At 35.3% G+C, this 27,805-nt stretch overlaps 1 protein-coding gene across 3 annotated transcripts in view; it reads left to right on the forward strand.

Moving 5' to 3' along the window:
- LOC136026169 (RING-type E3 ubiquitin-protein ligase PPIL2-like) overlaps window positions 1-27,805 on the forward strand; it is a 90,467-nt gene that overhangs the window by 54,873 nt on the left and 7,789 nt on the right. For 2 of the 3 annotated variants that reach the window (XR_010617223.1, XM_065702486.1), the window contains exons 3-9: window positions 1,361-1,504; window positions 4,204-4,413; window positions 8,310-8,535; window positions 17,114-17,262; window positions 20,324-20,475; window positions 23,230-23,419; window positions 26,665-26,816. Coding sequence is in view for 2 of the 3 variants with exons in the window: in XM_065702486.1 (XP_065558558.1) it covers window positions 1,361-1,504; window positions 4,204-4,413; window positions 8,310-8,535; window positions 17,114-17,262; window positions 20,324-20,475; window positions 23,230-23,419; window positions 26,665-26,816 (1,223 nt within the window). In the remaining variant the exon portion in view is untranslated. The remainder of the gene's footprint in view (window positions 1-1,360; window positions 1,505-4,203; window positions 4,414-8,309; window positions 8,536-17,113; window positions 17,263-20,323; window positions 20,476-23,229; window positions 23,420-26,664; window positions 26,817-27,805) is intronic. The other variant, XM_065702487.1, reaches the window with a different exon arrangement.

Here is a 27,805-nt window from a genome sequence, read left to right on the forward strand (position 1 = left end):
ATATAAACCATCTAATTAATTTATTTTAATTACAAATGCAAGGAGTCGGAAAAAGATATACAAATCAAGTTCGTTTGAATATGGGAAATCCCCTCCTCCACCCCACGGGAGATAAGGAATTGTATACCTAAAACCATCACAAAGGTGTGCTCAATAACTTCTTAAGTTTTTGGCGTTCGGATTAGCTGTGCAGTAATGCATACAGGAAACACACACGGACATACATTCGATTTTTACATGCAGAATATTTACTGGGATAGTCAACCATTTCAGCTTATTATAGTTGTTCATAAATTAAAATACATTTTTTATATTGTCTGGTGGTCAAGCAATAAAACCTTAGTTAATGAGTTCAGATGAGTTCATCAACCTTTTCTCATCCCTTGCTCTGTGCGCTCAAGTCATCAAATGCTTTATAAATAATTTTCATTCAAATTAAACGACCCATGTGTTAAAGAAGTCGTTCTTAATAAATGGAGCTAAAAATTTGAACTTTAACGTAAAGAGTGATGGATGAGGACAGCACAGCCCTCTCATATGCGGAATAATTTCCGGTCGTTTTAAGTTTCCATGCAGCTCGTTACTTTCAGTTGTAAATACTTGCTTTATATTTAATTTGTGTCCGTTTTTCGAATCATGCCATAAGACCCTCTCACTTGTGTAAAATTTACCCCAGAAAATCCCCCCCATACAAAGTTATCCTCATGAAAATCCCCCCTTGAGAAATTTATTTATATTTTTCAATAACAAATATTGTATGTAAATATTGAGTAAATTGCATAACTTACATCCCTTTCCCCGTTGACTGTGGGGAAGGTCATGTCATCCCAGTGGTATTGTTAGTGTATCTATCTACTATGCTGAATCAAATGGTAGTCTCAAAATTCTGATCGGACGTCTTTGGATAAAAAAGGGGCGTGGTAGTTAGGATTGCTGCCCTCCAATCTTGTTGGTCACTTAAAAAGGGCGCTAGAACTTTTGATTTCCGTTTGAACGAGCCCTCTCTCGATCTTTCGGGAACATTGGTTCAATATAATCACCCCTAGAAAAAAATAAACATATGTGGTCTTTCTTCCTGTAAAATTTTTTTTAAATTCCACATTTTTGTGGATATGAGCTTGAAGCCTCTACAGTACGGTTTTCCGATAGTTTAGGTCTGGTGGTGTGCTTTCATTAAGATCGCTTGACTATTAGGGGGTATTTAAATTCCTTTTAGGGCTGTTTTTAATTAAAACACACACACCCCTAATAAAACCGATTTTTAAAAATTGAGAGGAGGAATGGGCCCCCTTTCCCTCCTCCTCTCAATTGGCACCACTGGTAAAATCTCAAATTGATTCATTTTAATGTTTTCTTTCAGCCACTGGATGGAAAATCCCTGATTAAATTGAACTTTTCGAAAACCAAGTCTGGAGAATATCAATGTCCAGTGATGATCAAGAATTTTACACAGAATTCACATATAGTGGCTATCAAAACAACTGGCAATGTCTTTTCATATGAGGTAAATGTAGCTTTCTTATCTGCCTCTGTAACTAATTTGTAATAATTAAACTATATAATTAACTAAAGTTGATTAATTATTAGTTTGGCTATTAAGTTAATTATAATTAGTCTCCTGTAATCAACCTGACGTCTGCGTAATGCAGTGGTTATCTGAAACCTAAAGGCACCGGTATTATTTGGTGGTATTATACAATCAGTGTTTTCACTTCAAACGATTTTTGGGCTATGTACTCTCTTCATCTTCCATGTCATTTAGTGTCCTTTGTCTTTTTTTAGTGTCTATTTATTGTGAATTGTTACTACTGTCTTATGTTTTCAAGATTTATGTTTTTCTACTTTACTGAAAAGCTATGAAAAAAGCCACATTTGCTGCGTTTACGTGTCTAACAATATTAAACTAGAAACACAAAAACAAAAGACTTTTACAGCCTAATGGGTTGGGTTTATCAATCATCATCAACCCTGATGATTCTTGAAAGATGATGCATGCGTTGTTTTTAGAAATAAATTCATTTGTCTCTTGTAACTTTAAATTTGTCAAAAGGAATATAAAAGGACTTTTAATAAAAGAGAAGGGGTGACAAAATTGCTTTTGAAGAAGATTTGTTTTTCCATTCTTATTTTTATCCAGATGGTCTATTTTGAAGGCGACAAAACTTCTTTGGTGTCTCTCTTGAAGCATTTGAGTCAATGTGTACTTGGGATAGTTGAGAAGACATTGCGTGATAGGTTAGATCCGGTGGGGCCATGAAACTAAGAGAAAATTCAATTCGTATTCGTGTTAGCAATTGTAGATTCGGCCAAGGGAAAGCAAATACTATCTCCCTCTGTCTTTTAGAATGTTAAAAAGAAGGGGCACTTATATAAAAGGACACTGTCACTTGTGTCGAAGAGTAAAACTATTAACGTCATCTAATGTTTTGCGACTTTGTTTGATCGAAAACTTTTGCATAATTCTCTTTTGGGGTGTTTGTCTTTCGGGCTCTTTTGTCTTTGGGATTTAAAGAAAGCATAAGCATGTCCCATCATGCCTACCGGCTTAAAGTCAACTAGGTAAAAAAAGGTAAAGAATGCGGCATTGGACTTCACAGTTCCTACCGGCGGTGCTAATCTCCATTTCATGGGCCTTCAACCAAGAAGTGCAATGGGAGGTTGGGGGGGGGCCAGCTTTTCTGTGCTTTTGCACATCTTTCGTGTTTACTTTCCCTCGATTTCTTCAGGTACCCATTCAGAGATTGATTGTATATGGCTAAATTTATTGAGTCACGCCACTGCCCCCGTTCCAAACCAAATAACCAGCAACTCCAGGAATGAAACACCCATCCTCACGGACCAAAGATTTTCAAATCTAGTATACTAACCACTCTGCTAGAACGGCTAGCCTACTAGCCGTCTAAATACTCTACTTAAAATTCTAAGATTTTTCGTAGCTGACATAGACCTAGTTCATTGACTAGATTTTGACTTAAAGTTATTCTTAAAAATAATGATTAATTTTTTTCCAAGATGAATTTCAGCTATAATTTTGTTGCAGTCTAGATGAATCAAGCGTCCAATTTTCTTTGAATTAGTTTTTTTTAGATTAAGTTGCCAGATGCAAAACTATAAATGGCATTAGTAGTGTTTAATTTCCCATTTTGTAATGTGAAATAGCCGAAGAACCAACTCTTTTAAGTTTCCCCAACTTCTTTGAACGGTGAGACTAGAGGCTTTAAAGTTCCATGGACGTCCAAAAAGAAGACTGTCTGGATATATTCCTTCTTCGGTCACCTCTATGTCTACATTTCTTCATATGTATTCAGTTTTTTGTTATTTTCCTGTCATCATAGTTACAGAGGCAGTTGTACCCTAATAAAGAGCGAACCTCGGCTAGTGGTAACCGAAAAAAAAATGTGTTGCCGAAGAAACTGTTTAGTATCAAATTGCAAAAAAATAGTTACCGTTCTATTTAAACTCTATAAAACTAAAGGTCATAAAGGCCACAAGGCTTCAATGCGTTTTTATTTTTTTCAAAAAATTCATTTTCCAAAAGCCAGCTTATTAGATTGGTAATCGGTATTTTCATTTCCTTTTAAGGGTCAAAGGGGATCAAAGGGCAACCGGTCCCCTCAGCCCTTGGGAGAGGTGGATAAAGCTCTGCTAGTTGCCTATTGTTATTATTATTGCCATTATAATTTTTTGTTACGTCATTTGCGTAATGGTCATAAGGCTCCAATGTTTTGTTATTATTATTTTTTTTTCTAGAGGTACTTGATAAGGAAGGTGTGGCCGTATAAACTTCGGAGAGGGCTCATTCGATTGGAAACGAGAGTCAAAAGTGATCAGAGGGCACCTAGCACCCCCCTCGATCTTAGTAGATATCGTTGTTAAAAATCGGACTTATCTTTGGAAAGAACACAACATGAAAAGACAGCAAATTGTCTGCGATTTGAAGAAAAGCGATAATGAAAATCCGCATGTCGAGTACTGGGGCCCAGCGGTGACACCGCCAGGCTAGAAATTTTTGGATCTTTATCCCCAAAAGAAAACTGGACTGGCACATGTAGTGGTCGCTAGGACTAGGTGCTCAAGAGAGGGTCGGCCTTCAGACCTATACACCCCTCCCAGAATCACGAAATTTTATTTTTGTCCTATAATTATTCTATTTTATTTCAAATAGACCTATTTTTTTTTAGCCTAATGTGTTCTTTATTTTAGGCAGTTGAAGAGCTCAATATTAAGTCAAGGAATTGGAAAGATTTACTGACTGACGACTCCTTCGTCCGGAGTGACATTATAACCCTTCAAGATCCCCACAATCTTGGCAAATTCAACATTTCCAACTTTCATCATATGCGAAAGAACTTAAAGATTGAAAATGAGGAGTTGAAAAAAGCTGAATACGATCCAGCTGCAAGAATTAAAATGGTAAGTCTGACTGAGCCGTGGTATTCTGGAAGATTTATACAAAACGCATTATGTTATATTTTTTAACCTCGAAATATGTACCTACCCTATGTAATATGATCTCGCTGGACTCATTTATCCGTGTCAGGACCGCACCATGTATTTTTTGGGAAGGGGGCTCAATCATGGGAGGTCATTTTTGGGTCTTTATATATAAAAACCGGGAAATGGTTTTTGAAGGATGGTAGGATATGTGTCTATTTTATTTTTATTTCTGTTTTTTTTTTTGCCTTGTAAATAAAACAAAATTCTAGAGTACAATGGACAATGAACTAAAGAAAATGAAGACGACAAAAATGTGACTGTACCCACTATTCAATCGAAATTCATTTTAACCGCTTCAGGAAGAAAAAATGAAAAAGAGGATCATACAAAAACAAAATTCAAAAGTTTCGACCATTTATTTAAAATGGTACATAAGCCATTTATTTATAATACGGTGTATTAATCATTTACAAGATAAATAAATAAATAATAAGAATCCAACCCTATCACCTTTCCCCAGTAAGCACCTTTCCAAGACTTATCATAGAATTCGGTTAGGTTCAAATGGGCTAAATTTTCAGACGTTTTCATATCAGCTTCCTAATTCAAGTTGCGAAGTTTCCTCTTCCCACTTTGCAGGTCATGTAATCTTAAAAATGAAACAATCGATCATTGCCTATTTGAATGTAATATGCTGACGTCTGCACAGTATACCCTGCAATGTAAAATGTTAGAATGCTTCAAACACCACAAAATTTCACTAACAGCCAAGAGTCTTGCTGACCATACTTGAAAACAGAGCACAGAACTCAATATATATTCTCTAATAATTCAACTCCTAGTATCAAAAGATTTACTGCAAGAAATCTGAGCAGATACAAAATAAATAAGACAAACCAACTCAGTAGCTCTGTCCATCTCGCAGAGTGAGTCAAAAGGAAAAGGGCTGAATAGTCTCGACTGAAAAGCCCCCGCCTGCTGAAGAAGAAGAAGAAGACTGCCTAGTAACGATTGTTAAACTATGTAAGCCAGATAAATAGGTAAATAATCAATAGGCTTCTAGGCCCATGGCTTGGTGAAGAATTTCATCAGCATTCGAAGTTGAATTTTGATTCTCCTCTCATTCAGCAAATTGGTTGGTAATTTCGTTCGGATAATCACTTTCTTCCTGTTGTTCTATCGAGCCATTCACATCTGTATCTTGATGTTTATTTTTTTTTTGTTCACCTCCAAAATGCTACCTGATTAAAATAACTTGAAGTGAGACTTTTATGGTTTAACATCATCACTGCAAACCAGCATTAAGCGTAACTTGATTCTGCTAACCTTCGTTACCCACCAGCTCCCTTGGGTGTTTAGACACATCTTTGGTGATATCATGAGCATTAACACTCTTTTCTTTATAAAATCTTTGGCTGTGATTCGTGCCATTTATTTAATAATGATGTACACATCACAATTTATGACATTGGGGTTCATTTTAGACAGGTTCATGTTTTGGAACTTAGCCTCCCTCCCATTGTCTGAATTTTGAAAAGTGTCTTTTTTGTATTTTCATTTAAATATATTATTTTTTGGTGTTTTCATTAAAAAATCGTAATAATTCACCCCCTCCCCTATGTATTCGTGAATTGACTCCACTGCAGTGACCTTTTTGGTCTGGGTCTCAGCTCAATTTTGTGAGTCTATGCATAATAATAAGAAAAGAATAACAATATATAATTGAAAGCGTAAATTATCCAGTGACAGTGAATAAAAAAGTGGAGATTATCCACTGTTTCTAGCCGTGCCTTGAATTCCTTTGACCACAGCTTTCTCGGTCGAAAAATAGCAACATTTAAGGTAACTTCTAACTGAGGAAATGACTTTCTCTTGTGCTCTTTCAGCCTCAAATGTCCTTAGGGTGCAATGAATTGTTTTTAGTAGTATATTACTTTTCCCGAAACTGAGGACACGCTCTTGGTTGTATATACGGTTTGAAGCAGATGATTACACCCTATAATAAAAACAAGTTTTGGAGGATTCTGTTGGTCACGGAAAGCATGACGTCCTAGAGTAGTGCGGGGAAAAATGATAAGCGCTGATTTAAATGAAGTAGGACCTTAATGTATGGGATTGGAGAGGAAAGCTCTAAATAAGGTGGGTGAAGGAGAAGTATGCGTGCCTGTGTTCTGAGGAGACTTATTGGTATGATGAGCTTTCAATCGTAGTAGTATGAATACAGTAATTTATACGAAAACTGGAACTTTTTTCATAAATACCTCGAATGGGAGGGCTTATAGAAAAAAGTGTAAAATTTGTAAGGAATTCCACAGAATGTGTTTACGCAGTGTGTAAGGTTCAGATGAAATAAGGACGGTATCTTTTGGTAATATGTTTTTGTTTAAACCTCGGAAGTTTCCTGGTTTCACCATTTGACGCTGCTTTGAAAAAGTACATATGGGACGTACCTTAAATTAAATTAAATTATTAAATAATTTATTCCTCACGGCTCTCAATGCAAAATTTCCACATAACTGACACCTTTTTAAAAGAAAAATGTTATGGCAGGGCGAGGAGCGGATCGACTGCAGTACGATTGCTGGAGCAAAATTTGCTCTGGCAGGGCGAAGAGCGGATCGACTGAAGTACGATTGCTGGAGCAAAATTCGCTCTGGCAGGGCGAAGAGCGGATCGACTGCAGTACGATTGCTGGAGCAAAATTCGCTCTGGCAGGGCGAAGAGCGGATCGACTGAAGTACGATTGCTGGAGCAAAATTCGCTCTGGCAGGGCGAAGAGCGGATCGACTGAAGTACGATTGCTGGAGCAAAAGTCGCTCCAGTTTTCACATGCGAGGTGGTGCAGGCGAATACTACGTAATGCTGCTTTCCAGATCTGTAAGGACGCTGGTGAGCATGGTGTTGTGCAATTAAATGTAGAGTGTAGGTTTAATATTGTATGTATACTATTATTTACTGTTATTATTCTTATTATTATGTATGGACTCATAAAATTGAGCTGAGGCCCAGGCCATAAAGGCTATTGCATTCACAGCCAAAAATAAATAAATAAATATAGCATCAGTACCATCTGGGCTATTTATGCCCACCCCTTGAATGTGACATTTCCTGGTAGGGAATGTCTATCTCTTTCCCCTTTTGTAAAAGAGCCTTCCTTGGCGACGTCAAGGTGTCCACCATTGCTTTCCCTCGTTTCAAGAACTCCACCCGCCACCTTCAGACCGGCTAGGATAGGCAACACTTGCCACTCAAAAGAGAGGGTAGAGTCACACTGATACCCGCCAGCTAACAAGAGGCACTTGATCTTCGGAACCAGCACAAGCAAAAGAGGTTCGTTACCCCACCTCGAATTATCCCCCAAGGGATCTGTTCTTTTGCAACGGCTGGTACTTCGTACATCCAGCCCAATTTTGATTTGGCACCCCTTGCTGGCTTTCTCCCATCCAAGCTCGGCAGCGTATTCCACAAAACAACCTGGCTCGTGATCAGACAATGGGGAAGACGGCCAGTCGCTGGATGGCCCCTGGAATTAATAGTAGTTTGTCCGTATTTGTGCCTACTACTCTCAGGGTGCCACGAGAAGGTTGTTACCCCTACCTATTCTTATTATTATTTGGTATTATCTAATATATCGCCATACAACAACATATTGATAGATTATTAGCATAATAATTTGTTACTAATTATATTATTAAATATTAATGTAACATATATGTGTCAATATAGTTTAATATACTATATTAATATGTTTTCTGGAAAGCAATCCCTTATCCTGTATCAAAGTTAGGATATTTCGAAAAACTCGGGTTGTCTTCAATATGCACTGTGTGTAAGCTTATCTTTGTACATTGATGGAAATTGTTTTGTTATAGATTAGTGACGAAGCTCGTGATACCCTAGAAGAGTTGAATAGGGAATACAAAGCACCTGAGAAAATTGTGGAAGAGAAGAAATTACTTGACAAGTTCAATGCAGCTCATTATTCAACTGGACGAGTTGCTGCTGGGTTTACATCCACAGCAATGGAACCAGAAACAGTCCACATTGCAGAACGTATTGAGGATGACTTAGTACGCTATAGCTATGTGAAGAAAAAAGGTGATAACGCTATGTTCATTGTATGCTGTTTGGCATGGTTTTTTTTTTACGGTTTCACTTTTCGTATGGTAAGCGCTATACACGATTTTTTGGCAATTATTTTAGAACTTGGAAAATGTGGATACAACCTTTAGGCATAGTAGCGATGAAAGGATGGTTCTGGCTGTGGAAGCTTCAGTTAACTAATTCAAACAATCAGGTTTCATTTTCATTATTCTTGGTACTTGAAAAGGAATGTTTTATGTTCCTCGTAAATAATATTTCCTATTAATAAGTTCCCTATGAACAAGATTTGTGTTCTCTGTATAAGTATTAGAGAGAGAGAGAGAGATTTAAAAACTATCGTAGCATAGCTAAATTTAGTTTTTTTTTTACAAATTCTTACATTTAAAAAAAATCACACACTACGGCTCAGCATTGAAAATCGATAAGAAGAAAGGCACAAATGAGTTGGCTCAACGATTAGTACGTATTTCAAGGGGTAGAAGTTTATTTTGTAACCGAGTTCGACTATTGGGAGGGGCTGGTTAGGGTAGTAGTGATCGGGGGCTTGAATTGGCTAAGACGGAATTTCCAAATTGCAGAATCAGGTGTTCAAGCCACACTTTAAGCGGAGATAAATCCAGTTTCGCGAGGGCTTGATCATAGGGTATGTTGCGGTTTCGGAGTATAATCCTTGTTGCTCTTTTCCGGACAAACTTTGTGCCGCGTAATAGGTACGCTGTGCGGATAGCAGATGGATCCTACACTGGGCACGCGTACTCGAGCAACGGGCAAACAACACATGTAGGCATGGAGAAGACTTTCAGTATCACACCCAAAACTCGTCGTTCTGGTAAGTGTCTGAAGGCTTTCATTAGCCTTGTGGGCGATTGAATTAATATGGGCACTGAAACTACAGTCACAATGAAAGTTACTCCTAAAATTTTTATTTTGTTCACAATCAGGAAAGGGACGACAGGCATGTCTATATTCCGCTTCAGAGGGCAGAAACGAATTGTCTTCGACTTGGCTACGTTTATGATTAGACTTGAGCATTCGGTCTTTAGCTGATCACTGTTATGATAGTCTTTTCAACTAGGTAAGCGAGCACTATGGACAGATCATGTACAAACTTGTAATGGTCGTCGTGATAACTAAGCAGGGAGTTAATTACAGCCAGGAAAATAATTCCATCTAATTTTGTGCCTTATGGGGCCCCGCAAGACGTCTTTGACCATGATGAATCCGAATAGTTTTTTGTGGAGTGCAAAGACTTTTTGTTTTCGGCCAGTTAAGAAGTCAAGTACAAGGTTAAGGATGCGTCGTTTGGTACCCATTTCCTGGAGATACATGCCTGCAATCAGGTGGCCGGCTAGGTCAAAGGCCTTTCTAAAATCCACTGCACAAATGTCGACAAAACAGCTACCTTTTTCGAGCCATTGGAGGACACAGTCAAACATCCGTACAAGGTAGATTGTAGTGCTACAGTTGGGGAGCCCACCGGGCTGGAATTTATCACTACGCCCATGAATTCGTTTCAGAAGAAACTTGAGTAAGAAGGTCTCCGTTTCTTTCACCAAACAAGTTGTAAGTGAGATTGGGCGGAGATCGTCGATTACAGTAGGGGGCGCTTTTTAGGGATAGCTCTAATATAGGCCCGTTTACACTGTGATGGGAAATAGCTGGAAGCAAAACACTTTTATGACTATGGACAGTGGTAATGCTATGAAAGCTGCATATTCACGTAGCAATTTGATAGGTAATTCACCAGGGTATGAAGATGTATTCGGTTTAATCTTCCGTAATTGCGTTTTAATGTCGAACTCACTGACAATTATGTCGCTGTCAGGGTCACATTTTTCAAGTATGGTGGACTTTTCATCATCTGTAATGGGTGGATAGCTAGTGCAGATCTTGGTGAAGAATCCGCTCACTTCTTCTGCACTGATTAAAGACCCATCATCATTGCTGATCTTTACACTGCTGTCGGAAGCTTTGGCCGGCCATTTTTTTCTTAGTGTTGTATCAATTTTTGGGGTCTGAAGTAAGTAACTGATAGGGCATGGTTTCACGACCGTAGCAAGCTTTAGCTTTCTTTACCAAAGAGACTATTTGATTTCGCAATTTCTTTTCGTTGATAATATCACCACAGGAGTAGAGGCGAGACCTCACTTTTATTAGTGATTTAATAGCTGGAGAGATCCATGGTTTGCCGTATTCACTAACAACAAATGATTTTGTTGTAAAGATCTAGGTATTTACAATATAAAGTGGTATTGGAATTAATATCTTAGTATCTAAGGGCTCGTTACCCTGCACTTGGGGAAGTCGTACGTGCCGATCCGTCGATCGTATTCACAGATGGCCGAAGCGGTACAAGGACGCACAGTGAGACGGGATAGTTCGGGCTTTGGTAAGGACTCTCTTGCTTTCCATAGAATTGTGTTGTGGTCTGACTTGCCAACGGGATCAAGAGAAAAGGGAGGGGAGTAAAAATCTTCATAATTTGTGAGTATAAGGTCCAATATGCTCCCCAAAGAGTGGGTGGGTAGGTGATCAATAGTCGTTTGGAGGTGGAAAGCCAAGTCACCCGGGTTTCTGGCACTTTCTGGGTAATATTGAGCCTAATTTGATTGCCTAAATTGAGTCTAATTTGGCTGCTTTAATTGATATTTGCTTAAATTAAAAAACAATATTCGGTTCTACGCCTACTGACCAAGTATGTTTGTTTCTACCGACTAATATTCTCAAATTGCAATGGATAACCGAATAATGTGGTGTCAGTTAGACATCTATTGCAAAGAGTATGGCCAATTTACAAGAGTGGAAACTGGTCCTTTCTGGCATTTTCCAGGTAATATATTGAAGCGACTATAATACAAAAAAAAAAAAACGACGGAGAAGAGATCTTGTTTTGCAAATAGCCCAGATTACTTCATGAGATGGATCAAATAATTCCGGTAATAATTTGCATGGGATGTCTCCGTATGTACAAGGCAACACCTCCATCTAGTCTATGTTCACCTCGATCAGCACGTGTGCTCAGGAAAGTTTCGTAGCCTGCCATATGACCTGACGACATATCAAGATTCCACTTTTCTGTAACTGCGATAACTGGGATACTGTTTTGACGGACGATAGCTTCAAATTCTTCCATTTTGTTACATAATGACTAGCAGTTTATAACGAGAAAATTCGGCCTTCTATTTTCCGAATAAAAAGTCACTGACCTTAATAGGGGGGGGGGGGGCTGATCACTATTAGCTAAACATATCGGAGCTTGATTGAAAGAAACAAGAGATGGCATATTGGCATTTGTTGAGCAGTCTATCTCAACAAGGATACGTTGACGGGGTTCGGTTCTTGGAGCATGACTGGTTGTTCTTAATGACACGATAACTGGGATCATCCGCTGACCTCGTTTGCCGCCACGCTTCCGGCATCGTTCCGCTTCTTACGGTCAGAAAAATTACTTTGATTTTCGTTTTTAGAATGAAAAATATTTTCAAAAGATAGAGAGCTTTATATATTTCCCAAATGAATTTTGAAATTTGATTTGCTTCTCTTATTTAGGTTGGAAAAAATTTTGAGAATGTAGACAGCTTTATCTATTTAACATATTAATTTTGAAATGTGCTTTGCTTCTTTTATTTAGATTGAAAAATGCATCGAGAAGGAGGATAGTTTTCTTATGTACCGACGGATAATGCTATCAGTAGATAGGCTTATTTATTTACCAAATTGCTTTTATAATTTGATTGCCTCCTTATTTAGATTGAAAAATACGTTGAGAAGGTAGATAGCTTTATTATTTACCAATGAATGAAGCTGTCAGTATATAGTTTTATCTATTTACCAAGCCACTTTTGAGATTTGCTTTGCTTTGCTTTGTTGAAAAGCTACATAGCTTATCTATCTACCGAGTTGCTTCTAAAATTTGATTTATTTTTTTAATTAAATTGGAAATCCGTCGGTTGTTAATTAGATGAGACACAAAACAGGAAACTATCATGGCACATGTCATTGCCATGAACATTCCATAAAACGGATGAAATATACACAATACCAAAATCTTCAGTTAGTGTAAAAATACGCCTGGCGAATCCACGATTAGAAATTACTTCGTATACGAAAGGGGCTGCTTCCTCATCAACGCCCCGCTCTTTACGCTAAAGTTTAACTCTTTCTCTCAACTCTACTTTATAAAACAATAAAAAACTTTAGCGTAAAGAACGGGGCGTTCATGAGGAAGCAGCCCCTTTCGTTTACGAAGTAGTTTCTGTTTGTTTTAAGTTTTAATGTCGCTCCTTACTTTCTTCAGTTAAAAAAAACTTGTTTGTTTTTTTATTTAATTTATGAACATTTTTGAATCAATGCATGTTTTGATTTTTGCTCTCCGCAGATGAATAATTAAAACGAAACTTGCATATTTTTTTTTTTTTTTTTTTGGCTAAATGGCTTTCTCATAGTTTTGATCGAATGATTCTGAGAAAAAAAGGAGCGGGGGAGGAGGCCTAGTTGCCCTCCGATTTTTTGGTTACTTAAAAAGGCAATTAGAACTTATATTTTTTTACGAATCTTTTTATTAGTAAAAAATATACATTACTTACAATTTAGCTTAGGTAACGAACTTTTGTATTCTCATGTTTTTATTACGTATATGAGAGGGTTTACCCCCTCGTCAGTACCTTGCTCTTTACACTAAAGCTTAAATTTTGTCCCAATTCCTTAAGAATGACCCCTGAATCACAAAAGCCGTAGAATAAATAGTTGAAATTAAAAAAAAATATTTTAGCGTAAAAAACGAGGTATTAGGAGGATGTGAGCCCCTCATATGCGTAATAATTTTTGTTCGTTTTAAGTTTTAATGCTGTTCCTTGCTTCCAGTTGAAAAAACTTTTTCGTATTTATTTTTCATTGTTTTTTTTTTTAAATAATGCTTGAAAATCCTGCGCTCCCTTCATGGAAATTTTCTTCCCCCATGGCAAATTCCTCGATGGAAAGTTCCCTCAACATATCCCCCTCTTGTCAACTCATCCCCCAACCAAAAATCCCCCTGAAAACGTCAGTACACTTCCCAATAACCATTACTATATGTAAGCACTGGTCAAAGTTTGTAACTTGTAACCCCTCCCATGGGGACTGTGGGGGAGTAAGTCGTCACCAAAGACATAGTTGTAAGGTTTTTCGACTACGCTGAATAAAATGGCTATCTCATAATTTTGATCCGGTGACTTTGGGAAAATAATTAGCGTGGGAGGGGGCCTAGGTGCCCTCCAGTTTTTTGGTCACTAAAAAAGGGCACTAGCTTTTCATTTCCGTTAGAATGAGCCCTCTCGCAACATTCTAGGACCACTGGGTCGATACGATCACCCCTGGAAAAAAACAAAAAAACAAACAAACAAATAAACACTTATCCGTGATCTGCCTTCTGGCAAAAAACACAAAATTCCACATTTTTGTAGATAGGAGCTTGGAACTTCTGCAATTAGATTCTCTTGGATTCTACGCTGAATCCGATGGTGTGATTTTTGTTAAGGTTCTATGACTTTTAGGGGGTGTTTTCCCCCAATTTTAAAAAATAAGGCAAATTTTCTCTGGCTCGTAACTCTTGATAGGTAAGACTAAACTTGATGAAACTTATATATTTAAAATCAGCATTAAAATGCGATTCTTTTGATTTTTTTAGAGTTTTGGTTACTATTGAGCCGGGTCGCTCCTTACTACAGTTCGTTACCATGAACTGTTTGATCAGATATAGACCTTAGGGCATTATCGTCAAGAGGACAGGTGAACCTAGTTAATCACAGAATTGCAAATATGTTCTATACTTCCTATTTCACAACATTTGCTCAGGTAAATATTTTTTCTTCATATTGAAGGTTATATACTCTCTATAGTCTATAGTTACAAATTAGATTTTTTTATCTTTTAAAGGCTTTGAAAGTGGATTGGAAATGAATGACCGCCTAGATATACAAATAGATGAGAAATATAATTTTTTGAATTAAAACAAGAAATTATTGAGAAAGAAAATATGACTAAGTGCTTTCCATAATAAGATTAATATAACTAGATAGGTTAAATCGATTATAGTTTGATGACTGAATTCGTTAGGGAGTAAGTAGGGTGGGGTATCTCCTCTGGGAATTGTTTAATGGTTTTAGTTTTTACTTCGAATATCTACTTGATACTCCAATAATTCTCCAAATTCTCTTGTTTGTAATTGAAATGTCTAATAAGCACGGAAAACTTCCCATTCTAAAGAGGTTTCAAGCTCTTATCTGCAAAAAATGTCAAGTTTTTGTTTTTTTTTGCCAGAAGAAAGATCACGGGTGTGTTTTTTCCCCAGGGATGATTGTATCGAACCAATGGTCTTAGAACACCGGGAGAGGGCTCCTTTGAACGGAAACTAAAATTTCTAGTGTAATATTTTATGTGACAAAAAGGATTGGAGGGCAACCAGTCCCCTTCACACGTCCCTTTTTTCTCAAAAATGGTTCGATCAAAATTTCGAGATAGCCACTTGTTCCAAACTATACGCACATATAAGCGGTATCTTATGCCTACTCAAGGCCTGAACATAGTTTGCACTTTACGGAAAAAATGTAATGTTTTCACTTTAATGACTTTAATAAATAAAATATTATTAATATTTTAAGAATAAATATGAACATGTGTATATTAAACTGACAATGCACATTCATTTTATTTTTTCAGTAGAGGGCAAATAATGTTCTGGCGTTGAGTAAACATAAGGGTTGTGAGCTCTACTCATGTTAATTTCTGCTTGTTTTGAGTTTGACTCGGTCATTTATTTTAATTTCTGTTAGTTTTGGTTTTCATTTATTTACTGATGCTGATTTGTGGTAGTTTTACGCTTGATAGATTATTTGATTTTAATCTGGCTCATTTTTGGTTTAATGGACCTCTTTACTTTCCTTGGAAAATTTATTTTGTGGAAAAAGTGTTTTTTTTTTATTAATTGTCAGAAATAAACGAAAATATATTAGGAGAAAAATGTTTTCTTTGAATCGTTCTTATCAAAGAAACAATAAGACCAATGCTTATCAAAATTTGTGAAGTGTGGGACAAATTTTTTCTATAAAGATATAAAAAAAAGGTCATTTTTTAAATTATCGCTGGTGTCCAGTAATTACACTAGCTCAACTTGAGTAAAAAGAAAATAGTTCCTATATTTGTTGGGGGCAAAAACTGGGGTTTCGAATAGACAAGGAAAAAAATTAAAAAGTAAAAGCAAATTTTTCGATTAGATCACTGAGGGGGATAAACCCAGGGTACCAAGTCGGGAAAATACAGGGAGTAAGCAAGGTTTTGTTCTATTCTCTGCATAAAGATGCGGAAAGGTATTTTTCAAAATTTCAAGGGTATTTTTTGCTCGAGAAGAAACAAAACACCAATCTAAAGGTGTTTTTCCACATTTAGGGGGGGTAATTTTACACCCTTCCCATTCATGCGTTTGTATAAAACATATTAAAGAAGCAACATAACTATTCATTACATTGATAAATAGTTTTATAGTTCTAGTGATTTGTTGGTTAAATCAGCAGATTTAATGACTTTTTTCAAGAATCTAGTGATTTTTTTTTTCACAGGGTGGCAACCCAGAAAGATCCTTCTAGGAGAAGGTTCTAGACATTTACCCCCACCCCCTTTGGAAAATAGAATTTTCTAAATTTGAGAAAAAAATTCTGACATTTTTATTAATATAAGCACAATTCAATATATATATAAAAAAATAATACTTGAAAAAGCAACCGGTTGGATATCATTCGTGCCAATCCTTCGTACCAATTCAAATAAAAATGAGGGTGTTGCAAAAATTTTAATAGAGAAGGAAAAAATAATGACAAAGAAAGACAAATAAACTTACATAGTCCAAATCTGAGATCTGGCACCGGAATCTATAAACCAAAACCAAACTTAGATAGTTGATAAATACAAAGCATTTTTTTTAACGTCAAAAGAAGATATTTTGGTACAAGTAAAAGACCTTGAGTTGCAGAATAAGGCGTCTTGACTATTAAAAGTCAGTATAATAAGGCTTTACTTGTGACTTGGAAAGAAGTCAGAAAATGGGGATAATTTTAGGGATTTTGACATTGAAAATAGGGATTTGTAGGGATTTTTCACCAGCCTTTTAGAGATTTGAAAAAAAAAATTTAAAGTGGAAACACTGCAATGCACACATACACACGTCTGAACGTGACTAGGACTTTCTGAACAGTTGAGGGCGAATCAACTATGTAAGAAAAGTGTATTTCTCAAGGGTGAATTGTATCTATCTCCATGTGGGGTCTCCCATGCTCGTCTTGCTGCAAAACTCTCCCCCCCCCCCGTGACTAGGTAGGTTTTAATGGAAGTTTTTCTCAGCTAATCTCTGTTTCCCAATAAATCTTGGTCCCCTAAACCTTGAATTGCATCAAAAACTTGCGGAAATGTTTTAAAATTCTGCGGAAACGTCTATTATATCGGGCTATAAGGACTACAAAATTTTAATTCGAATTAATGTTTTTGTAAGCATTATTGTAATGTATGTCGTTAGATTTTTTTTTTTTTTAATTTTTTTTTTTAGCCTATCTTCGTCTGTTAACGAATCTTGGTCCTCTAAATCTCGAGCTTCATTCAGATCTTGTGCCAAAAACCTGCGAAAACTTTTTAAAACTCTGCGAGAAGGGCTATTACACTGGAACTAAGTTTCACAGATCAATCAAACATTTTATGGTGAGTCCAGTTCTTTATTAGTTCTTATTGATTCAAGATTTTAATGTTTAATTTCAAACAAAATTAAAGGGTTGTATATTCCGTTATATAAAAAGCACATCTTATAGCCAGAAAAATATTAAAATACTTATATCAATATTAAAATTAAATATTAAAGTGCGAAGTACTTGAAAACATGCGAACACTCTCACATAGTACCCTTGGAATTGTCCTAATCAAATATCTTTTAAATATCAAGGACAGTGAAAATGCAATCTGATTCTCGACGTAATATCTTAAATTAGATATTCTTTTCTTAGAGCACACTACCGTTCTATGAAGAACAAATGAACTTTCAAATGGGGAAAAATCCATTTATTTAGACAGTGAAAAATTATTTAGATATTTATTTCACTGTCTAAATAAATGGATTTATCCCCACTTGAAAGTTTATTTGCTCGTCATAGAACGGAAGTGTGGTCTAAGAAGAGTATACCTAATTTAAGGTGTTACGTCGAAAATACGAATGTACGAATTTAATACGAAATGCATAGTAATTTTGGATGAATAAATGGATGAATATATCCACATTTAATAGTTTATTTGTTAATTTGATTCTTTGAATCAGTTAAGTGGAAATTTAAGATATGTAGAATATATTTATATGTATAAGTATATGCATAGTATATGTACAAGATATAGTATATATGTATATATATATATATATATATATATATATATATATATATATATATATATATATATATATATATATGTATGTATTATTTATATAATACATATAAATAGTATATGTATTTATTGTTTATGTATATAGTATATGCAAAAGATAAGTATATGTATAAGTTACGTATATATTAAGTTATGTATCTTTAGCAAATTAGGAACAAGGGGAATTCAATCGTTAACGAAAAATAGCCCCATCTGCAGCTATGCAGTTTATGGTAGCAAGTTTTAACACTATAAATTGAAATAAACACTAAGCAAATTAAAAAATAATAATAAATAAAAAAGAATTTAAAAGCCTGTGGGGCCAAAGCCAGAAGTCCATTTCCTAAAAATTGTATTTTGTGGAACTAATGGTTCACCTACATAACTATTGCCGTGACCTTTACTGCAGATGTGTCAAGATTGACTTGAAAACAACCGATTACAGGTTGCAAAATGTTATTCTACACACCTTCTACACTACCCAGTATATTACCACTCTATTCATAAATCCATTTAATTTTTGATTCTATGTAAAGAATCAAGTGAAACATTTTGTCTGTCCATCCACCTAATCTACAACCACTCTACTCGTTTCAGCACATAATAATAATAACATAATAATAATATTGTATCTCCAGTGTATTGGACGTCGTTCCCTGTAATTCGATAACAGTTTCTTGCATATTCTGTTTTAATTTGCAAATAAAAAAAAAAAGAGAGAGATGAGTGATAAGTCAGTAAGAGAAAGTCTAAAAACATATTGCACTAAAATGATTAGAAAAATGTAGCCCTCCTGTGAAGGTGCATTTGTCTTTTGAGTTCCAAGAGATTGCTAATTTCTGAATTCTATGGGTGAAAACCTCATAAGGTTTATTGTCTATATTTTAAAACTTCAAAAACAAACCAAAATTAAAGAAAACACAACAGGTCCTCTGATGAAAGTAAAGAGCGAAGTTGAAACTTAAAACGGACAAAAAATACTGCTCCTCAGTTTATCCAGCATGTTTTTGAAAAACAGTTTCGACTAAACTGGCTCATGATGTTCTCGAAATCGTTGTCAAATTAAACTAATTTTATTAGCTAATTAAGCTAATTTAAACTTGATAATTTTGAGAAGACCTTAAAAAAAAATCAGAAATTGCAGTTTTCGGGTATGAATAGAACTCTGTGGGTCAAGGGGGGGGGGGGAAGAAAATGTCTCTATTTTGGCATTCTTTGTATTTCAACTTTTAAGGAGAGGGAAAAAAATACTTCCAGCTGTATTCTTTACTAAAAGCAGATTGCGCTTTCACTGTCTTTGGTGCTTATATTAAGAAACCGTATTTTTATGTTATTTGTGGAAGTTTTAATGAAAGTGTATATTACTTGATGTGTAAATGTGAAGAAATTAATGATTGGAGGATTTAGGGCTTTGGCAAGGAGGATTTTGATTTTGATTGGCTGGTGAGAGTGTTTACGGATGAATTTTTTGTGATTGTAAGGAAGTTGGTACGATTTTTCCGTCTTGCGATGAATCTTAGAGCTAGGTTTGTAGAGGATTATGTTAGTTTTTTTTTTCTGCGTATTAGCTGTTAGTTTACCATGACTTATGACCGTTAACCGCAAATAAATCTATTCATTTTCCCAGTTAATTCATACAGTTAAGTACTTCAATTTTCATTGGGCATTAAGGACGTTCGATATCAAAATGTTATTGTGTGAGTCTGATTGTCAGTCTCTCAAAGACAAAGGACCAATTAGCAAATTTTCTCAGCACAGGGAGCTTCCAAAGGAATTTTGTTAAAAATTGATAGGGGGTTAAAGATGTTTCAACAGTTGGAAAAGCTAACGTGGGGCTATTTTAAAACAAAGGAAACCCATAATATATTTCTAATTTTTAAGAAAAACGATGTCTAATCAATATACGTACAGCATAAATAATGTGCATCTTGTATATGTAAAGATTTCAATCAAGGCAGTTCGGACAATAGGAAACTTTCAAAGCTGTCAAGTTATTCAATGGAACGTCTTTTAGAGCGGATTTTTAATGTGATTTTTAATCTTTATCTCTGGCACAAAATACGAGAATTTAAATGGTTTCTTTAAGATTTTCGAAAAGTAGGTGTCAGTTTTTAATCATCTGTCGTTTATTGGGACCTCTTATCAAAGGCGATTCATTCGGAATAGTTTGGCCTTACAAACTAAAAAAGTTTCTAATGGACGAGATAGGGTAATTCTTTAAGGTATCAAAGAGTCTTAGCTTTTTCTCAAGGTAGCCCTTTTTATTGTCGTTTTCCTACGTGTTGCAATTGTCATCCTGTATTAAATGTTGCTTTTTTAAAAGTACCACTTTTTATTGTTGCTTCTCTATTAGATACAAGGAGGAGATCCCACTGGTACAGGGGAAGGAGGTGAATCACTCTGGAATAAACCGTTTAACGATGAGTTTAAGCCGAATTTATCACATTCTGGACGAGGTGTGCTGTCAATGGCAAATTCTGGACCAAATACGAACAAATCCCAATTGTATGTCTTCCTTTTCGATTTAACGCAATAAGTGTGGTGGAGAAGAATTAAAACTTAAGGGGGGATAGAATAGAATTCCCAGAGGATACTTATAAAAAAAGACTATATTCTGATTAGATATGCAAGTGCATTTAAAGTAAAAGATTATTTTATTATAATGTATGTTTGATATTTTGATTCACAGTAATTCGATTCTAATCCAATATATTGCAGATAATTCAAAAAAACTTCCTTCCGTAAAAATTTTGTAAATACACCGCTCTTTACCAATTTCTATACTAACTGTCCTATAATAATGACACAGATAATTAAATTTAAAAAAATTATGGCTCAAAATCTTGTCATCTTTCATAGGCGTATAATTTCACACAGGAGAACAAATCATTCGTACTTATTATTTGTCTTCAATTTCTCACTTGAGATTTTGAGATCAACCTGGCATTAAAAAGGCTAGGTTATTTATTTCTCCAGAAATACGTTGCCTAATAATACGATTTGCCTAGGAAAATACGTGACAGCCGAAAAGCACTGAAAATAAAGCAAACTTCTTAGTACATATTTATAAGAAATAAATCCTTCTTTTCTTCTTTGATAACACCATATGTTTCGGGGTGAGGTCTAGAGAGGGATGGAGAAAGAAACCGCAAAATCCCGATTAACAATTTAAAAATACTAGAATAAATTCCAAGCTTAAAACTTGCATTAAAATTACATAAAAAAGTGCTAAAAGTCTTGAAATTTAGGAAGAGGGGAATGGGCCCCCCCACCTTTCTTTATTCTATACTAACTAGTAGAATAGGTCATTAGTATTCGAAGAGCGCGTACTTCCTAATCCAAATTACATGTTTAAATTTACTGGTTAATCATTATAATCTAATTAAGTCGGCTCGAAATTTTGCCGGAAACTGTAAGAACCGTCCAAGAATTCTGCTCTTTTAAAAATTTTGAGATGAAACCGTAAAGTCACCAAAAATTCAGGCATCTTAAAAACCCAATTTTCTCGTTTCACTTCGCAGCACAAAGGTTTCCGAATTCCTTTGTAGGATATTATATTTGTCATTTTAACCAGTGTTTTCGTATTTTTTTTTTTCTGAAACTCTGGCCCAGAGCTGCCACTTGTTAGAATTATTTCTGAATTTTAGCTCTGAGGTTCAAGTTTCTCGAAGTATACATATATACACATTATTATTATTTATTAGCTTGAATTTTTGCAACGTTACTTTTTTTGGATACTATGATTTTTTTTTAATATTAGCTTGTTCATATTAGTTTAGAGCTATCGAATCATCATATATTTTATTTTTTGAAGTATCAAATGGCCTGCTAGCAAATATTCTCTGGAAGCCCTGCCCTTCCCCCCTTCTATGGAAATCATGTAGTTTGCACCTATTCTAAATAATTGTCAAGTCGTTCCTAGTAGGGCAATGAGGATGATAATCACAAAAATGTAGGGGGAGCAAGAAGTTTTTTCCCCCGATTTTTTAATGAAGATGCAGTATATTTTTAAACAATAGAGGAACAACAATCTAGGGGGTAGTTACCCTCCCATGTCTCCTCCCCTAATCAGTGCACCCTGACCCAATCTCTGTTCAATCATCCTTTCCAGTTTCTTTATACATTGGGGTATTTTTGACGCAGGGACTTTTTAAGTTGTCCGGTATTTTTTTTATCATCTTTTGGATGAAACAGTATTCTTTTCTTTTTTTTTTACATTTTTGCATTGGGTGCCCGTGATCTTTGAACTTCCAGCTATAAGTTTCAAGTCGATCAGGAAATTAATTTTTTGGCCCATTTTTGGGAACAACCAAAACAACTCGCTTGGAATTGTTCTGACTTCATCTTTTGGTCGGTAGTGTGGCTGCGCCAAAGTTTGTCTGATATTTACCCGGCTTTCAAACTTCGAATGTCCCCGCAAGACCTGAGCTTATGCTAAACCTATAATTTTTTAAAAAAATCACGTATTTATGAAATTTGGATATTTTTAATGGATGTGTTTTTATTAATATCCATTTTTTTAATATTTTTGTTGCTACTAGCACAGGTAGCGTGTGTGGGTAAAGAGGATCGCGTTAAAAAAAAGGATTTTGTGACACAGTCAAATGACAGAATTTGACTGCCAAACTCTTGGGTAAAATATTTAGATTTATTTAACTATTCAAAACGTTTTTTTTATGTAAAATGAATAGGAGAGCTATATAAAGCGAATTCGTAATGAGTATTAAGGTAACTTTTGAGCAAATGCAAAGAATAATTAATTAAAACAAAATACAATTGATTCGACTCACTGTTGCTATTGATTTTTTTTTCGAATATTTCTGTAATTACCGAAATACGGCGAACAGTCAGCTATTCAACCAAACTAGGGTCGCTTGCTAGGCTTTATTTCAGCCAAACTGCGAAAATCTTTAGCCAAATTGGGCTAAATGAACAGTTTTTTTTTTATTTTATCTAATTTTAAACAATTTTTTTATTCTCTTCGGCTGTAAATTATTATTTTTCTTTGCCCAAAACAATTTTTACTTCCTCACTTTGTGGACTTTTACCAACATTGTAGCACTGTTTTTAAATACACTGAAAAATATCAAGTTTTAGCTAAGTTGGGATATAGGGTGCTTTGAAATAGCGCAAAATGCAGTTTATTCGCATCGAAACTCAGTCCTCTGTAAGGCGTTTTTGTCATTGTAATTACGTTCTAATTCTGTCGTAATTTGTGTTAATTCTATATTTTAATCAATATTGATGTGGTTATTCTAGCTTCATCACATTTCGGTCCTGTAAACATTTGGATGGCAAACATACAGTTTTTGGTCGCGTTGTTGGCGGCCTGGAAACACTGTCAGCTATAGAAAGGATAGAAACGGATAATAAGGACAGACCCATTGAAGATATTGTTATTGAAGGAGCACAAACATTTGTCGATCCATATGCAGAAGCAGATGAAGAGGTAAACTGTAGATGATTGAAAGAGATATAAAACAGATCATAAATCACAAAAATAAGCTTAGGCAATATAAATGTATACATCGTGCATACCTTTACCTATGAATAAGGCTCTTCCCCCCAATATTTGTCTGAAGGACCCTCTCCCCCCTCTCCCTATGAAAAATAGAATTGAAACATGTTTTCTAATTTTAATTGTAAATTCTTCTAGAAAATATCTAGCAAATCTTATTCAGCTTCCAAACCGCCCACTTCTCAAAACAAGGAAGGTTAATCGGGATAGGGGTGGGGGTTATTAATGCCTAGATTCCCCTCCCCCTCTTTAGATTTCAAAAAATAACTCTTTGGGTATTTTAATTGAAAATACGCATTTTAGTATTTTATTGAAAACAATTGAAAAACAGAAATGGTGCCCCCCCCCCCAAGATTTTGAAAAAATTTGGTCACCCCATTACACTCTTGCAATTGGTGCGCCAGTTCATAACGTTATTTGATTGCTGCTTTTACGGTGTATTCTAATCTTTGATCGTAGACTCGGTTTTCTATTCTTTCAAACTTGTACAACCCCAACAGATACCTCGCTTTAAATGCAGATGCTGGATATACTCCTAAAAACCCAGTTTATGATACAAAGAAAATCAATTAATATTCTTTCTCGCTTAAACGAAGATCATTTGACCATATTAATAAGTCTTTAAATTATTATAATAAGTTTGTTTTTTTAAGTAGAAAAACGCAAATGGGAATCTATATCCCAAAATTTATATTTAGTACATGTTTGAACGTGCCCAAGTTATATGTCCAGTTTGGAACTGTTATCGGGCAACAGCTACATTAAACATATTTTGGAAGTGCAAATTTTTCACTAGTATTTGCGAATAGTTTCTTGTGATTGTTAAAACAGGGTGAATTAATAAACAAAAAATGGATAAATAAAAATAGAGAAATAATAAATAATTGAAGAATTAGGTTAGTTTCAGTTTGCAAACGCCATTAGGTATCATTTTTCATTTTATGTGCTATATGCTCTGTTTTTTGTTGTTTTTTTTCTGCTGATAGGCTTACGTTGCTTCCTGGAGCTGGTCTCTGTCAAAATTAATATTAAACACATGTTGGGAGTTATACCTTGGTTAGTTGGGAGCTATTAAACACATGTTGCTGTTATACCTGTTATACTAGTTATACCTGTTATGTTATTGTTATACTTGTTTACTGTTAAGTCCTTAAGAGTGAGATTAGATGTCATATAAAGTTGAATTTTTAACTTTAATGCCATCTTTCCTTTCTTTTTCCCTATCCCCCTGAAGAAACTGCTGGCAGACGGGAAACATTCCTGATGTACTGAGAGTTATGATTATATTTCAATATTGAATGGGAAAACCATAACATCATGATTTCAGTGGGTTCAGTGGGTGTCAGCCATAAGGATTCTGGTTTGGTTTCTAGATGTTTGTTTTCAGTAGAAAAAGAAGATCTTATGAAATATGATCTTTGGAATTTCTTCAAATACACCAAAGAGTCTCACAAGTTAGCACTTACTATCAAGAGTTTATTTGATCAAACCCTTTCAAAAAATGCAGAATTGGAAGCCTTCAGTCTAGTTTTTAGAAACCTAGAGACCAGAGGCCAATTTAGAGTTATAGCCAGATAGCGCTCTGATTTTTAATTGCGCCAGTACCAGGGAAAGAAGCAAAAGGCCAAATAGCTTAAACTAGAAAGCTTATAACCCAAAATAGAAGAAGGTGAAGAAAAATATCAGTCTCCCGATATTTTATCGGGTTACATGAAATCCAGTCACCGAGGCGCTTTTTGACTCGTCAGAGCTTTGCTTAATGAAAACGGTGAAAGTGACCAAGCGATGTCGCTATGTATGTTCAGTTTGGTAGGTCTGGTCGAAAGAGCAATTGTCTAGAATCTCTCAAAAAATGAAAATTTTCTATTTATAAAAATCTAAAACGAGAATTCTTTACAAAAATATAGGGTATTGGTGGGAAGCTCTCATTTATTTTCAACGCGATTTTTGGGGCTAGGTAAACACATTTCCAATGCTAGTCCGTAACAGAAGCGAACTGGACCATTCCTAAGTGCACCTTATTTACCTAGGACAGTAGATTTTGAATTCAACGTAAAGGTTTTCCTCTGAAATATTAGAATGGGTACTTGAAAACACCTTCCTGGATACTGTATATTCACCCCAAAAAAATGATTGTTCTATTGGATGACCTGCAATTCTTTTGCCAAAGCGCAATTTGACACCTGTCAGAGTTCTACTTTACTTATAAGGTGAAAGTGACCAAGTGACGTCGTTATGTATGCTCTGGCTGGTATTTCTGATCGAAAGGGAAATTGTCTAAGGTTTTCCTATATGATCTTTCTCTAAAAGACGAAAGATTTTTCTTAATGTAGATTTTGAAAATAGCATTTATTGCAAATTTTTACCAGAGCATTAATATAAACGTTCGGTTCATTTATTTTGAACACGTTTGAATCCATGGATAAACAAATCCTCTTAGTCTAATCCGGAACAAAAGTGAATTGAATATTTACCCATATGATTTTTCCACTGGTGGACGTTGAATCTGGCTACAGATGACTGCAAAATAATCTGACCTACCGAATATGCTTTCATTTCATAGTTTTTTCTTTGTTTGTTTGTTTGTTTCTCCTTTTTTTGCTGTATTTTTACTTGGAAGCAATATTCTGCGTATAAGCATATCCTGCTTGTCGCATTTATTCTGGCTATCTATCATCCTTAATTCTTAAACTGTGACTAAGTAAATAATTGACTATTATTTAATGGTCCCTTAATGGACTCGCGTAAATATTTTTTGCATGTGATCTAAAATGATTATGACCATTTAAGATAGATCTTCGTTTATCGAACCCAACCGCAGCTTATCTTTTTTTCGATCCCCAACCCCGTTTATTATGGCTTAATGGATCAAACCGTGTCTAGAAACACCAGGAACTTCTGGTTTTTGAACTTGTCTCTCGTGAAGCAGCCAATGGGTGGCGAACCTTCAGATGAAAATAACCTCGGAATTGACGCAGCTTTGTGTTGCTGTGTGGGTCTCAGATGGATTTTTACTGCAATAAGTTGACTTTTTTTTTATTAGTTTTTAGCATTGACCATTTTTTCAATATTTTATTGGTTAAAAATTGTACCTGTTTCTTTTTAAATTCTATTCCAAGTTGTTGTTTTTTTTTTGTTTTTTTTTTGTTCTTTTTTATTTGAGGTGTCTTTTACAGGTTGCCAAACTAAGAGCTGAAGAGTTGGCTAAAGAGGAGCTTGAGCAGCAAGCCAAACTGGCTGGACGGCCCAAAACTGAACCTGGGGTGTACAGACTTTACAAGGAATCAGGAGTTGGAAAGTACCTAAATCCTGAATTCAGCAATTATAAGTAAGAATCAGAATACTTTTAAAACACATAATTATGATAATAAAAGATAAATAATCTCTTGTAATTTGCGAAAAAATGAGGCAATTTTAATTCATATTACATAAAAAAAACTAGTTTTTTTAACTGAAAGTAAGGAGAGACATTAAAACTTAAAACGAACAGAAATTACTCCGTATATGAGATGGGCTGTCCCCTCCGCAATCTCTCGCTCTTTACGCTAAAGCTTTTAATTGTTTTAAAAAGCAGAATTGTGGCAAAGAGTCAAACTTTAGCGTAAAGAGCGAGGGATTGCGGAGGGAACAACCCATTTCATATACGGAGTAATTTCTGTTCGTTTTAAGTTTTAATGTCGCTCCTTACTTTCAGTTAAAAAAACTAGTTTTTTTATGTAATTTCTGAACGTTATGAACGTTATGAATATCATGTTTGATTTTGTCTCTCCACACATAAATTATTAAAATGAAATTTGCATATTGATTCCTTTTTTGGCTAAATGGCTTTCTCTTAGTTTTGATCAGACGATTTTGAGAAATAAGTGATGGGGGAAGGAGGCCTAGTTGCCATGCAATTTTTCGGTTACATAAAAGGCAACTATAAATTTTAATTTTTAACGAATTTTTTTATTAGTAAAAAATATACGTAACTTAAGAATTACGTAACTTAAGAATTAACTTACGTAACAAATACTATTGCTGCTGTTTGGTTTTCTAGGACGAATATTTCGTGAGGACAACCGCTTCCCTTCTTTAGCACTATAGGAGAGAGTTGCTAGAAAATATGTTTACATTTTCCGAACGAAAATGGATAGAACTAATTATTATATCTGCAAACAATGGGCAAATTACAGAAGTTACCACCCTTTCCCTAGGGGCTCTGGGGGTCTAATCATCCCCAGAGGCATATTTATCGGACCTTTTAATGGTAATAATTAAATAGCTATCTAATAATTTCATTTTGGTGTCTTTGGGGAAAAGGAGGATATGAGAAAG

Source organism: Artemia franciscana, chromosome 4 (assembly GCF_032884065.1).
Source record: "Artemia franciscana chromosome 4, ASM3288406v1, whole genome shotgun sequence".
Taxonomy (NCBI): domain Eukaryota; kingdom Metazoa; phylum Arthropoda; class Branchiopoda; order Anostraca; family Artemiidae; genus Artemia; species Artemia franciscana.